The following is a 16,867-nucleotide window of genomic DNA, read 5'->3' on the forward strand; positions in this document are numbered from 1 at the left end:
TTATTATTAAACTCTCACTACAGCTTTATTTAATTTTTTTATATATTCTCTCTAATTTTCAGCTTCAAAATCTATCTAGTGTGGGTGCTATGCGCTATTAAAAATATTATTATAATTTATAATCCTCCGCCTTATCATACTTATATTAGTCACACCTCACCTTTCTCCCTGTATATTTTCTTTATTTTTTTCTTATTTCCTTTTATTTTTTCAGAGTAAATTTAGTATCTAATTCTATATTAATTCTTATTATTTCTTTTATTTTTTCCCTTTATATATTACAGTACTACAGGTCCGCAGTATAAAAATTATTAGCTATTTTATCCGCTCCTATACTATAAAAGATTCTGCCGCGTAATACCACCATCACACATGTGTAAGATTCTGTCTACTAATTTTACCTTAGCATATACAATAGTTTCTGCTATATAGTTCCGCCCGACTACTTACACACTAGTTCTACCGCGCTTTTCCGCCTAATAACTATATTACACTAATACCTGGGGCACTATACTAACAAATTAACTAGAAAATAGTTATCCCTACCACACACAAGCGTTATTAGTATAATTCTTATATTATTATATACCGCTACTTCCGCGCTATCCCCGCGCCCCTCGCCCCTAGCGCTCACGACACTACCATCACCGAGCGTAAGACCGCCGCCACCACTGCTATTATAGTTTAAAAGACCAAAATTAATACTAAGCTCGCGCGCGAGACTAAGATTACTGCTATTATTATCTTTTTAGGGGCCGAGTAATATTAATATTATATACACGCCTTAACGCGCCGGCCTGAGGCCGGTTGCGTATTTAATAAAAATATAATCTTATACTATTATTATTAGTTATAAAACCGCGGCAGAGATACCTGTAATTATTTTATTTATTATTTTATAAATATCCTTTTTTAAGTGTACTACACTCCTAAAATTTTAGCTAATATAAGTATAGGTCTCTACTATTACTGTTTTTTTTGCCTGTTATATTATTTAGGCTGCTAATATCTTTATTATCTCTAATAACTAGTATAATTAGGGTATCCTTTAGGACGCAGTTCGGCAGATTAATATTATTATACGCAAACCTGTGAAGGCGGGGCCTGCTGGAAGGATTAAAGATAGAATAAATAATATAATAATATTATATATTCTATTTTCTAATACTACCCCCTAGGAGCCCCCCTTTTTTATAATTAAAAGGTTTAAGAACTTTTTATAAGGTTAATTATTTTGTTAAAAAAGTGGGTAGGTGGGTTTTTTTTTTTTATATATAATTAACTGTTTTGACGGGATGCTCTGTATTAAATAAATATTATTTTTATTTTTTTTAGGATCTTTTTTTTTTATAATCTTTATAGGCTACAGCTGCTACTCTAAAAAGTAGATATCTAGTGTTTATATATTTTTAATATTTTTTACTAGTTCCTATATAGCGTCTTTTACTGGCTAATACTGTTATTTAATAAAATATTTTATTATATTATAGATCTTTTTATTTTTCAGGATTAATTCTATTAATTACTCTATATCTTCTCCTATGTTTATATTATCTCTAATATTATTTATTTTCTTTAATATGTCTGCAGGTTTGAGTAATAATATATAAAATATTAAATATAGCTATTTAAATCTTAGTAGTAATTACAGTATATAAGCCTATTTTCCTGATCTGTTAATAATTCTAAAAGATCTAATTTACTTATTATTAATCTTTTTGGATAATCTGCCAGTTTATATATTTTTAGTATAGATTATAACCTAATTATTAACCTTATAGATATAGGCAATATATTTTTTATTATATATATATTATAATTTTCTTACTTTATTAAAACTTTTTTATTAAGTATACTTATATTTTCTAAAGTTCCCTGATTTTTTCTTCTGTAAATATATTAGTTACTATATTATTTTTAATTTTAATATTAATCTGTATTTTATTCTTAAAACCTATAAATATAGTGCTTAGAGCTACTTTTGTAATAGTATATATTATATTATTATAGTATAACTAAGCTAGTGGTAGCCACCTAGTCTAATTATCTTGCTATTAACATGTATATATATAGAGAAAATATTTTAATATTTAATTCTATTATTTAGTCTGGCTGTCTGTTTAGGGATAATATATAATTAATAAGTATTAATATATTATAAGAAGATAATATAAGATTAATTAATATTTACTTATAAAAAGAGATCCTCTGTTACTCACAATATTCCCCAGTATCCTTATTACAGAGTATATACAGTTATATAATAGGGTTACTAGCTTAGATACAATAAGGTTTTTTATAATTAGTAAATATTATATATATTTAGAGAATAAATCTACCACAACCAGTATAAAGTTATATACTTCTCTATACTACCTAGATAGTGGCAGCCTGGTAATAAAGTCTATACTAATCTAGTTTAGAGGTCTTATAGGCACTAGTAGGGCCTTAAGATAATTATATAATTTATACCTATGTATGATAATTTATTTACACCTTATATACTACTATATATATTCCCTGATTTTCCGGTATATATCATACTAATAATAACACTACTGGATACTTTTTAGGATATATTTTTTCTAGAGATACTTTTTTTATAAATTATTATAATTAATCTTTATAATCTTCTGCCGCATTACAGTGATATTTAGGATAAATATATGGTTTTAAAATCTAACTAGTCTATTTTTAAATATATGCTAGAACAGGTCATATAGCTGTTTAGGATTTTTTTAATAAATATAATTCTGAATATAACAAAAAAAATTATTTTTATTTTAAATCTTCTATAATAGCTTAGTTATTAGTTTTATAATATCAGCTAAGTATGCTATTTTAGACTTTATAACTATATAAACTATAAGCTATAGCACTAGAATATCCGGAATTCTTATATTATTATTAGTATAACCTTTATCTGTAAGATTAGTTTAGCCGCAGATACTAGTAATATTAGAAGTTTTTAACTCCTCTAACTTAAATATACTAGATATAGCTAGCAGATACAGGGTTTTATCTTTTATTTTTTTTAGATTAGCTTATAATTTTTTCTGAAGAACTAGTAATATAGATTTTTATATAATTTTATCTTTTTTTAGTTTATAGTCTAAATAATAGCTCAGTATATCTACGGGGTTCTTTATCTTAGGATAATACTTAATAATAAAATTAAATATAGTAAGTCTTTCTACCTATCTTGCCTAATATCTTATTAATTTTTTAGTTATTATAAAATACTATAAATTAGTATAGTCAGATAGTACTGTAATAAGATATCTGCTTTTTTCCAGATAGTACTTCTAGTATTTAAAACTTTTAATAATTATAAGTATCTCTTTATTATATGTTTTATAATATATTTCTATACTCTGCAGCTTTCTTGACCAGAAAGCTATAAGATATTATATTTTATTATTTTAGAGTTATGTATAAATCCCTATAATTATATATTCAGATATATTAGATTTGATCCTTAATTCTTTACTAAGATTAAAATACTATAATAATAATATTTTTATAAATTTAGCTTTTAATATATTAAAACTATCTTATGCTTTAAAGATTAGCTTAAGTTTTTATTTTCTCTAGTATTTTAAATTTTAAGCATCTTTAATTATTTTATTTAAGAATACAGTAATCTTCAAGTATCCTTTAATAAACCTGTAGTAAAAGTTAGTAAACCTAAAAAATATTTGGATATCACATACGCTTTTAGGTGCGGGCTATTTTTTAATAGTTTTTACTTTTTTTTTTTTATAGACACTCTTACAGGATTAATAATAAACCCCAGGAATCTGACTATATTTATGCGGAAGGCACACTTACTAAGCTTTATATATAATTTATAGATATAAAGCCTTTTTAATACTTCTCACATATAATATATATATTTTTTATTATTCTAGGAGTAAATTAAAATATTATTTAAATAGATCACACAACATATATTAAACAAGTTACTTATTACGCGATTAATATATAATTAGAATATTGCAGATATGTTAGCTAACCTAAATAATATAATTTAATATTTAAAATATCTATATCTAATACAGAATACTATTAACTATTTATTTTTCTTTTAAATACACAGTCTATGGTAAGCATCTCGCAGGTCTAATTAGGTAAAAACCTTAATATTTTTTAATTAGTTAATAATCTTGCTAATTAAAAATAAAGAATAATAATTTTTAATAATAATTATATTAAGGCCCCTGTAATTAATATAAAAATAAAATCTGTTATTCTTTTTTAGGGTAAAAAAGATTAATACTCCTATAAAACTTTTTAATAATTTAATCCAGCCTTTCTGCAGTATATCTTTAATATACTGTTTGAGGATTTCTAGTTTTTTCTCTGATAAGAGATAAATCAGCCTATACAGGGGTTATATACCTAATTATATATTAATTATATGATTATAATTATAGTACAGGATAAGGATACTAGCTTTTTCTTCAGAAAAAATATTAGTATAATCCGCGAATTCTACAGGTATTCTATCTACAGATATTACCTTAAATTATAATAAGGCGCCCTCTAGTATTTCCTTAATTATTAGAATATATATAAGTATACTATAAATCACAGCTACGGCACAAGCTTAAAAGAAAATAACTTTAATCTGGTCTTTTATAATATCTGTATTATAATAAAACTATTCTAGCTTAATCTAGTATATATCAGAGTTTGTAGCTCGCAGCCATAGAAACCTAAGGATTATATTATAATTTTTTATATTAACAGCGTTAAAAATCTTACTTTAGTTATATAATACGCCTGTACTATCCGTAATACTAAGACTTAAATTATAGTTTTTATAAGAATAAATTATAGTCCTGTTAATTATCTTAACAGGCCGCACTAGGCCTTTAATATTAGATAAGTATATCTTAGCCTATTTTTAACTAATAAAGCTAGATTTTATATTACTATTTAATAAATATTTTACCTGTATTAGACCAGCCGCAGTACTAATAATAATATCTAATATTATTTTATTATTTTTAATTTTTTATTATAAATCTAAAGCTATAATAACATTTAGCGCTAGTCTGTTTATTTTTTTAACACAAAATTATTAGCTTTTACTATATTAGGGTTATTTCCAGACTTTATTAACTAACACTTACTAGCTTAATAGCCTAATTTATTATAATTATTATAGTTTAATTAATCGTTACTTCTCAGGAAGCTTCCTAGAGTTTTTTATTTATTAGATCTTACATATTAATTATTAGAGCCTTACTATATATTTTTTATAACTGGCTTAATATTCCCGGTCCTTTCCCTGTGTGTGTTCTATAATTATTTTTGGTATTCTAGTAGGATATTTTTTATACTCTATAAATAAACAATATAATTATTATATTTTATTAATCCCGACCTAATATATTAGTACTCGCATTATAGTGCGGGTTAGAGCTTAGTATAAAAATAGATTTTCTAGTAATCTTTATTATACTATAGTATTATCTAGTTCTCTAAAAATAAAAGATAATTTATAAAATTAATAATAGTCTAGGACTTTTTTTACCAGATATATTTATAATCCAGGGCGCATTTACGTTTTAAAAAGTATAGATTATTAATATATTATTAGTAAAAGTTTTCGAACTCTACCCAGATACAGTTAATTATAAACCCAGCTATTTTTTAAAACTAAATATCCAGGTATTTAGTATTTAAGTATTTTACCGCGCAGGCCATCCTGCGGTAATTATTAATAAATTATTTATAATATTCAGAGAAATAAGCGCGCAATTAGTTTATAAAAATTTAATATTATAGGAGTAATTTTACTAAAAAGGATTAAAGATTACTAGGGGATAATAATACTTTCATAGTTATTATCTATACTACAGGTAATATAATTATTATACTAAATAAAATATCCTGTATTAGGGTATAATCTTTTATAAATACAAATATTAGATCCAAGCTTTTAGTAAAGGCCAGGAAGTCCTTAACACATTAATTAAAATTATTATTATATTTTTTATATTTATATTATTATTACTATATGCGGTATTAGCGCTCTATAATATAATAATATAGTATAGTAAGTTCTTCTTATTTAGCTATCCGCGCCTCTTTCGCGCGCGCTTCAGCTAAAAAAATATCAATATCCGCCGTAAAGTACTCCTTTAGTACGGTTTAAGTAACATCCTGCGTGTTATTTTCCGCAGGTGCGTAAAAGATAAGGGGCCTGTCAGCCATAATAAGAGTTAATATTATTACTTCTTAAGCCGCATCTTACAGATTTAAAGGATTTTAAAAAGGGTTTAAAGGATTTGGAGAAGGGTTTGTATCTTAAAATATCTTAGAATCTGTTATACGTGATTTAATCAGGCTATCTACTTAATTCGAGCAATTAAAACTATTAGACCGGGGTCTATAAAGATTATAAACAATATAATAAATACGTAATACAGAGTTATATTATAGAGATACCTATAAATAAAACTAATTACTAGTTTTCTATACTAGCAATACAGCGGGGTTTTAACCCCTGGTAGAGTCACATGACCCAGAAGGGCCCTACCTAAGTGAGCCCTACCGTACTGCGTGGTGCTGGGTTCCGCACTGCGGGAGGGTCACGTGACAGTGCGTGCCCTACTATAATGCCCTATCCGTATTGGGCGCCGCACTGCGGCTGACGTCATCCGCACTGCGCAGGTGGTCGTAACACTTTTATAAAAGTTAGAAGATAATTAGTTTTTATAATAAAATTTTATTAATAATTATTAATATCAGCAAGCTTATTAAACTGGTGTTTCTAGTAATTCTTATAATCTTATTTTATATAATAATCCTATATTATATAGTCTTAATTAAGGTTACTATTAAATTCAAAACTATAGTACTAATTATTAGTTTAATAAATTATAATTAAATAGCTAGTTTGTTAAACTACTGGTTAAGTTATTAATTTAATTATTAATAACTATTCTGGTAGTAATATTATTAGCTAAACTCTAATTTTTAATATTAATTCTAGTAAAATAATCAGAATTAGAGATAATAAAATAACTAAAATTTTTATTAATTACTTTTAATCAATTATCAAGTAAATTATATAAATAATAATTAATCTCCTTATAACTATGTATATAGTGTTAAGTTAACTAGTAATCCACTTAGTAACTGCTTTAGTAACTATAATTAACTATTTATATTATTAAATAATTATAATGATAATTATAAAGGTTTCAGAAATAATAATTAAGTATATTATAGTAAATTATCTAATAATTTTAGATTAAAGATTAATCCCGGCTATAATAAGCTATTTAATTAGTTAGTATTTTATTAATATATCTTCTAATTTATTTAATACATATAAAAATAAAATTAATAATATTTACTTAACTTAGCGGAGCCAGGAACCCTGCTTATTATTATTATATATTTTAAGTACTAATTAATATTCGGATTTAATAATATTTTATATTAATATTTATTTAACTATTTTGAATTTTTATAGCTTTAAAATATATTTATTATTTATAATATATTGTTTATTAATATTATTAAATCAAATAGACAGGACAATTAAATCAGTCTTAATTTATATGTAAATAATATTTATATATAGCGATATACTACTGCTAAAGTTAGTTTAAATATTATAACAAATTTTTATAATATATATTTAGATACTAGTTGTTTATTAATTATTATAAATAAATAATTTACTAAAAGATTAAACTTTAATATTTAAAATATTAATCCTCTTATTATTATATAGGGAATTAGTAAAACAAAATTTTAAATAACCAAAATTATTATATTTAACATATTCTTTCCTAATATTAATAATTAGAGCTATATTAGCTTATTATTTACTAAGATTAACGTGCAAGTATATCTTGAGGCATTATAACGGGACAGCCAGCATAAAGCTAGCGGGACAGCCATTTGCCTATTTGGGAAAGCGGTTTGTTGATCATACTCAGCGCTCCTCCCTCGCTTCCATTGCCTAATGTAGCTTAGTGCCGCCCACAGTGGCTTCTTCATAACTAGGGATATCTCGTCCTTGCAGATAGGAATACACATACTTTATCACTAGCACGCTCACAGGTTATAAGCCCGGGTCTTAATTATTTCGCTTAATCAGAATCTTATTTTAATCATCAGAATTAATTTTATTTATTAACTTTATTAAAAAATTATATCCGGGGTCCGCCTTATTAAAAAATAATATTTATTACTCCATTATTTAGATATAATTATTATTTTTTTTTATACTAATCTTAAAGAATTAATATTTATTAATCTCCGGGAGGGCTATATATAAAATAATAAATATAATCTACTTATAAAAATAATATATAGCCTTAAATAATTATCCTAAAAATAATACAACCTTTTCTCCGGAATCCTGTAGGGTGCTGGCTTTATCTATATTTATATAAATTATTCTATTTTTATCCGCGGTTATTTTTATGCACTAATTTATATTAATAATATTTTTATTCTCGGAGAGAACCTCGCGGAGATCGAATCTTTTAAAAAAAAACTTATAAAAATATTTAAAACTGTTAATAATAGTCCGGTAAAGTATTTTTTTAGTATAGATATTATTTATTATAATAATAAAATTATTTTAGTTTAAAAAAACTATATTTTTAATTCTCTGTACTATTTTAGTCTTATCTTCTATAATCCGGTATTTATCCCTTATAATAAAAAGGTCGTGCTGACCCCCTCTAATATTAATATAAAATATATTAAAATAAAGTTATTTTAAGTTATAATTAGTTATCTTATATAGATTATAATTAGCACTCGTCTTAATATTATATTTACTATAGTTAAACTCGCCTGATTCGCTCGGAACCCCGGTAAAGTATATTTTACTATTATTAAATATATTTACTGTTATCTCTCTGTAACCATTAACTATATCCTATTTTTTAATAAAAAAAATAGAGGCCTACAGGGGTTCTGTAATATTAATTAAGTAAACTCTTATTCTAACACCTTAAAATCTATATCTAGATATATATTTACTCTTACCAGAAAGAATACTTATTTTATAATCTTTTAAAAAATAGATAATTATATTTCTCTCCTTTACTAAATTTAAATATATCTCTTAATCTTATGCGGTTCAGGAACTTATCTAGATTCATTTTTTTTTAAAAATAAATATTTATTACTATAACACCACTAATATTTTTATTCTTATTTTTATAATAATTTATACAAATAATCAGGGCGCTATTATTTTTACAAAAAACCCTGAATTTCACGCCCGCTCGAAGTATATTAATATTTAATATTATTTTCTACGTGAATAAGTTTAATCCGGCGCTATTAAATTTTTCTATATAAAAACTAATTATTAGGCCGCCGATGGCCTTACAAAACTACTATTAAAAATAGTTTTTTATTAATTTAGAGAAATAATTAGCCTTTATTAAATTATTTATTAAATTCTATATTTAAAAGTTACTTTTTCTGCTTATTTAATTACTTTTTATATATTATTTTTTATAATAATTATTTCATTAATTTTTATCATGAATTTTAATATCTTATTTCCTATTTTAATAATCACTCGGACTTCATTACTCTGAGCATGGGGGTATTAATTATACTTAGTGCTTTTTCCTCGCTTCTATTACCTAATATAGCTTAGTACCGCCCACAGTGGCTTCTTCATAGCTAGGGACATCTCGTCCTCGCAGATAGGAATACATACACTTCATTGCTAGCACGCTCACACGGTTAACCCGGCAGAAATTCATTATTTTTAACCTGGCAGAATTTATATAAATTTTGATTTATTATATTATTAAAGCAATTTAACTACTATAAAATTTAACAAAAATTTCAAAAGAAATTAGATAAAATTTATTATATCTTTCTTAATATTATAGATTTATAAATTTGTAAATTTACTATCTTAAAGATTAAAAAGCCTCTTTTTTTTAGACTAAAAAAATAAATAATTATTTTTTCCTAATTAAAATATTATAAAATATAAAAATAAGATGTTTTATAATCTTTCTTAAATTCTTAAATTATATTAAAATTTATTATATTTTTTAATATATTTTTTATTTAATTATTTAAAAGATCTTTAAGATAATTAACTCTTAAGGCCCCAGTAACCGCCTTCTTAAAGTAGTTTAGCTTTACTAGCTGTCCTGTTAGCCAAAAGTAGGGCTGTCCGGTTAGAGACCGCTTTCCTATTTAGGAAGTGGCTGTCCCGCTAACTTTATGCTGGCTGTCCCGTTATAATGCCCCTATATCTTATTCCGAATATTAAAATATAGTTATTAATAAAAACTGATATCCTTATTTCTAAAAGAATAATTCTAAATTTTAATACTTAATTAATTATTATAAAGTCTTATAAAGGTTTTATGTTCTCTTTAGCTTACAAAATAAAGACTTATTAAATTACTAATATACCTGTTTATATGGTATAATAAATAGTAGTCCTAGGATATTTAATAAAAAAAATTCCAATTTATATTAAGAAAGCTTTAATAATTAAAAAAGATTATATATTTTAATTTTTAGAAGTTACATCTATCCCGGCCTATATATTAACTTATTTAATTGATAATAAGTTTTCTTTTATTAAAGTAAGAAATAATAAGTTTATTTTTATTATTATTACTTGTCATACTTACTTAAGAATTATTTTAAATATTAAAATAATTATTATTAACATATATTTTATAATAATAATACTAGTCTTTGATAATAAATAAATTAATTAAGGGTAATAAGATTAGGTTATAACTTCCTAGATGTTATTAACAAGCCATTTAAAATAGAGGATGATATGTGTAAAAATCTGTTAATTATAATTGCTATTATTATTATTAAATTAAATATAAATTTATTAAGGTTCTTTGTACTAATATTATTATAACTATTAATAAAGATAATTATGATAAATTAATAATTATTCTACCTAATAAAGTTATTTATTTAGTTAAAAGCTTTAATATATAAGTTATTCTTAATAAGCCTCTTAGAACAGTAAATATTCCTAAAAGTTAATAAATAAAAATTCTTATAAAAGACAGTTCGTAAAAAAAGATTTTATATATCTATAGTTATTATCTTTCTTAATAAGATTAGAAGGTTATTAATAATAGCTTTAATTTTTTAATTATTTAGGATAAATTAGCTTAAATTATTAGATATATCTTCTTAAGTTTTGTGGTAGCCTCCTACTGGATCGATGAAAGTGGTAAGATTGTTCGTTCAAAACGACTAAGTCCTCCGCCTTGTAGAGGCGGGAGCTACGGAACACCGCTAACACCTGCAGTACAGGATTACAGGATATCGTAAAGACCACAGCCATAGAACATGTAATAAAGAACTATACAATATCTCTATTAAATAAGATAAATCCTCCTAGATAAGAAACATAAAGAGGTTATCAAGATCTATAAAAGACATAAAAAAAACTCAATTTTTCGAGAAAAATAAAAGAAAAACAATAAAATTAAATAAAATTAAATAACTGAAAAAAACTAATACATTAATCTAGTTTAAAAAAGAAAAGAATAAACCAGGATAACAAGAGAAAATAAACTAAGATAAAAAAAATAAAAAAAAATTTAAAAAAACATCCTAATAAATATTATTACTTATTTACTTTTGTTTTATATAATCTTGCGCGGTATTTTGTCAGGATTACAATATTTAATCTTGCAGATAATAATAGTTCTAGTAAAGTTATAATAAATCTAAATAAAATTATAGCAGATTCTATAATATTTATAACAGTAAAAAAAATCAGTCTATCTATCTACACATTATTATCCTTATAATAATATATATTAGAAGTGACAGCAGTATCCTTGTCCTTCTCCTTTAGAGCCTTAATTTAAATAATAGTAGCCAGATTTCCCGCGAACAAAATAATAATACATTTTATTAAGGTAATCTAATCCTTCTGTAAAAGATTAATTTTCTTAATAATATTATCTTTTACCTTGACTAATATATTAATTTATTCAATATATTTTATATTATTAGTATTTATAAAATTATTTATTATAAAAAGGATATTATTCAGCTTATTTTTCTTTTTTAAAAGATTATTATTCTTTTTAGTAAAATCAGTATTTCTTTTAGTAAAATTATCCTTACCTTTAATTAAAGCGGCGACATCTTTTATAAGCGCCTTATTAGTCACTAACATCTTAAATAAATCTTTTTAAAAGATTTTAATCTTAACTATTATATTATCATAGTCTTTTTTATAATCTATAATATTATTAGTAATACTTTATAATACTTCAGTATTCGCGACCAGATAATTATAAGCTATATTCTGTAATACTTTAGTATTCACAACTACATGATTATACATCCTAATCAGATGTTAAATAAACTCTTATATAGTCTTATTTGCTTTATTATAGATTATAATAAACTAGACAAACATATTTTAATTCTCTCGCGGGCTTAAGTAATTACTAAAAGACATAAAAACAGGCATAAATATATAAAAAACTATATTAAGCTTCTCCTGTAGATTCCTGTTCTGTATAACAAGATCTTAAAAATATAAGTATAAAGATATATTAATAACAGCAGTCGCTTACGCATAAAAAAAGAATTTAAGCATGATTACTTTTAATCTATTAAATATCCTAAACAGCAGTATATCCTTAAATTCCTAATATAAACTCTAGATATTATCTAATACTTTCTTAGCCCCTAAAAATAATACTTTTATCTGGGTGCTCTAGGTGCTAGTAATTATAATAATATTAGTTATGGTAGCCGGAGCAGAAGTAGTAATATTTGCCGAAATATATTTATTAAATAATAAATTAAGAATAATAATAGGTAATTACTTAAGAGTCTTATTATTCTTATTTTCTGATCTAATAACTAAATTAATTTACTTATTCTTAACTTACTTATCTCTATTAATAATAACAGCCATTAACTTCTTAAACTTTATTTTCTTAACAGGGGTTTAAGTTTAAACAGAACTATTATTCTTAGTAATCACATATTTTCTCTTTAGTTTAAAGATTAGATCTCTTTCGGGTTCTATATTTCCTTCTATATTAATACTACTAATAATAATAATAATAAGCAAAATGTTATTATCAGGAGCAATACAGTGTAAGATACAGCCTATAAATTAAAGTTATACACCTTATTTATAGGAATAAGTATTTTTTTTAAGAAAGTTCGGCTGTATTTATCTAGTATAATATAATATATTATTCTATATATAAAGATTAAAGCTTATATTTCTAATTATAATATTATTTAAAACCTATTAGTTCTTCTTAGCAAGCTCCTAACTAATTAGAGTGTAAAAAAATCTGACTATAGTAATATACAGGCTGCCATTACTACCTTTTAAAATAATAAGATTACTATATAAAACTCTCTTTTTTTTTAAATCTCTGTTACTGGTAAAATTAACTACATATTATAAGCTATAATCTTATTAAGTAATCTTGATAATATTTAAAATAATCTTTATATATTCTAAATCACTAAGGTAAATCTATTTAAGTAAAATATTAATTATTATTTTTTCTGACAAGATTCTCTCTATATACTTATTTATATATAGCTATATTAAAGGCTTTACTGACTGCTAAACTATATACTTATATTTATTTATAATAGTATCTTTTAGGGATATAGGGGCTATACCGGGAGTATAATTTATATATAGTATTTATTATTTGATATATTCTTATTTATTTTAGCATTATTTTTTTTCTTATATAACTAAATTATTCTAATTATCTGTTTTAAAATATATAAATATCTGTTTTAAAATAACAGCCTTTATAAGAATTATTATAGTTTATATAATCAGGTTTTGTTTATCTTAATTATCTTTATTTATATTATTCTAATTTTTATACTATTCCTTATAATTATTCTGTATAATATTTTTATTAGCGTACTAATCCTCTTTATTAATACTATTATTCTCTATTACATATAAAAGCTTATTATAGGATTCCTTATAGGTGTTTGTCGCGTTGCTTGGTTTCAGATCAGGGTTGTTTAGCTTGGGGTTTACCGGTATAAAGTCTAAAATTAGTCGCCCAGCTATTTTAGTAATAACTAGTAAGGATAATAATAGTAAGGATAATAAGGATAATAATAAAGATATAATAGTATTATATATTTAGTAATAAGTTAAGGAAATAATAGAGTTGTTATAAAAAAAGAAAAACAAGTAAAGAATTATAAGTATAAGTAAGATAAAAGAAAAAGAAATTAAAGTAGATAAAAAATTACACTAGTAAAATTATTAAAGTTCTTAAAAAAATTTACTACACAGAAAAGTTTACCACACAGAAGAAAAAAATTACTGTATAAATTATTATTTAATAAAATAAAATAAAATAAATTAATAGAATAAAATAAATTAATAATCTAACATAAATAAGATAAAAACAATTAATATAGTATAAGATATAAAAAAATATATTAATAAAAGAAATAAATATTACTTTATTTATAAAATAACTTCGAACTTATTAATAAGTTCAGGAGAATAAAGATTATCTTTTTTAACTTATTAATTATCTTTAGCGCTATAGCCCTTTTATCTAATAAGATACTTAATATACTTAGTATATAATCTACCGCGCTTGACTATTTATTTATTAAAAATATGTTTTATTTTGTATTCAGGATCAGTATTGTCGGTGACAGGCGGAAGTTAAGAATATTTATAATTAAACTCTATATCTTTTTTTGATAGTTTAAGTTAGGTGATTAACACCTAGGAGTAAATTATTTATATTAGAACAAACTTCAGATAATAAATTAAGCTATTATTAAAAATATTAAAAATTTTAAAAGGACCAGTATAGCAGGGCCTATACTTGCTTAACTACTTAGCTAAGGATATAATATATTTATAGTATAGCTTTAGAAAATAGGATTAACCCTTTATATAAGTAGGGGGTGGCGCATGCTTACTATTAAATAACTACTTTATTTATAAAGCCGCGAATAATAAAGCTTCCTGGGCGTTTATCTAGTATATAAAGTCCTGGATATCTCTAAACTATCCTTTTAAAATATTCTATTATATATAGAGTTATATTCCATATATTAATTTATAAGGAGTTAATAATATTACAATATTCAGAGTAAAATTAATTATTATAATAATAAATAATAGTAGAATAAGCTATTTTTTTTTATTCACAGCTGCCATCTGGTGCCTTAATATAATTTTAATAATTTAAATAATTTATTTAGACATGCTATCTGTCTGGAGATAATAGACTAATAAATAGAACTATTTAATATTAAATGCTTTAAATAAACCATATTAAAGACTACTTGTGAACTTAAGATCGCGATTAGAAATAATAACAGCCGGAATACCCCAGTTATATATTTATATATAAGTAGTTATCTTGTATCTCTAATATTCCGCGTTATAATCCTTACGGCCGGAAATAAGACCTATATACTTTATAAATTTATTTATTAAAACTATTACTATATTATAATCTTTATCAGTGGGCAGATTAAAGATAAAATCAGTTATAATATAATAGAATAGCGCTTTAGGAATAATTAAATATAGATTATTATAAAAAGAATAGTGCCTAGGTTTGTTAAGAAAATATCTAAGATATTATAAGACATATTTACATAATAATATATAGCTTTTATAAATAGTAAAACTAGCAAACTTCTGAATATATCGATCAAATCTTAAATAATTATTATTATTATGTATAGAATAAAACAGGTTTTTTACTATTAAGCAAAAGATATACAGCCAAAGATCATTTAGACCTAACTTTATATATAGAAAATTATTATGCAGCTTATATAGAATTACGCGATTTCCACTTTATATTATTTCTATAATATAAATAACCCGTGTGTTATAACTATATTTATCTCAGAGACACTTTTTAAAGTTATTACTAATATATATAGTTAAAACTTAAAAAGTATATATATTATGTTTCTTAACAGTATTAAGATTAATATCGCGAATTCCTGGGTAACGAGCTAATAAATAATTTAATATATCTACTAAAATATTTTTACTGCCTGGCCGGTAATAAATATAAAAATTAAACTACTAAATAAACACAGATACACAGACTAGGTATAAATTTAATCTTTCTGATACAGTATTAGACATTAATATATAGGAGATAATATTTATTATAAAAATATAATTAGTATAAATAACAGCAGGATCACTTACTGCTTTAAATAAATAATATACTTTATATAATATTTATATAAGATAAAATATTTTAAATTTAATAGATTAATATTTTAATTTAGTAGTAGTCAGGATTCTTAACAAGAATAAAATTAGCTTTATAATTATATACAGAAGAGGCTTTATCAAGTTTATATAATTATAATTATTAAGATAGTACAGAATAACTCCAAACCCTATATATAAAATATCTAGATTATAGTATAATTATGCAGAGATATTAAAATATATAAAAAATAATAGATTACTAAAACGCGCTTATAAGATAATAAATATCTAACACTTTTTATTATCCGGTATAAATAATATACTTATCTATTACTTCCGCGAGACAGGATTCTTTTACGGAACTTCTTTTAATAAGATTATCTTATATACCTGCAGTAATATAATAATTATAGTATAATTTGTAATATAATACCGAAACTATTTTATTAAACTAATATAATATTTAAGATTAGTAAATATTACAGGAAAAAATAAGTCCCTAATTACTTAAATTTTCTCCGCGGGTGTAAAAAAACTAAAAGTATTAATATATTAATTAAGCAGCTATATAAACAAAAATTTAATAAATATTTTTAAGGGTTCTAGCTTAAAATTTATTATTAAAAGCTTATTAAAAACTAT

The 16,867-nt window shown here is 23.2% G+C and overlaps 1 protein-coding gene across 1 annotated transcript; it reads right to left on the minus strand.

Moving 5' to 3' along the window:
• Nucleotides 1-4,153: 4,153 nt before the first annotated feature.
• Nucleotides 4,154-4,387, minus strand: P170DRAFT_344342 (uncharacterized protein; the record flags this gene model as incomplete). The annotated part of the gene is made up of 1 exon (XM_024843451.1): nt 4,154-4,387. A coding segment is annotated over one exon (234 nt), but the record flags the coding sequence as incomplete, so codon positions are not given.
• Nucleotides 4,388-16,867: the final 12,480 nt, after the last annotated feature.

Source organism: Aspergillus steynii, assembly GCF_002849105.1.
Source record: "Aspergillus steynii IBT 23096 chromosome Unknown P170scaffold_1, whole genome shotgun sequence".
In the NCBI taxonomy this organism is placed as follows: domain Eukaryota; kingdom Fungi; phylum Ascomycota; class Eurotiomycetes; order Eurotiales; family Aspergillaceae; genus Aspergillus; species Aspergillus steynii.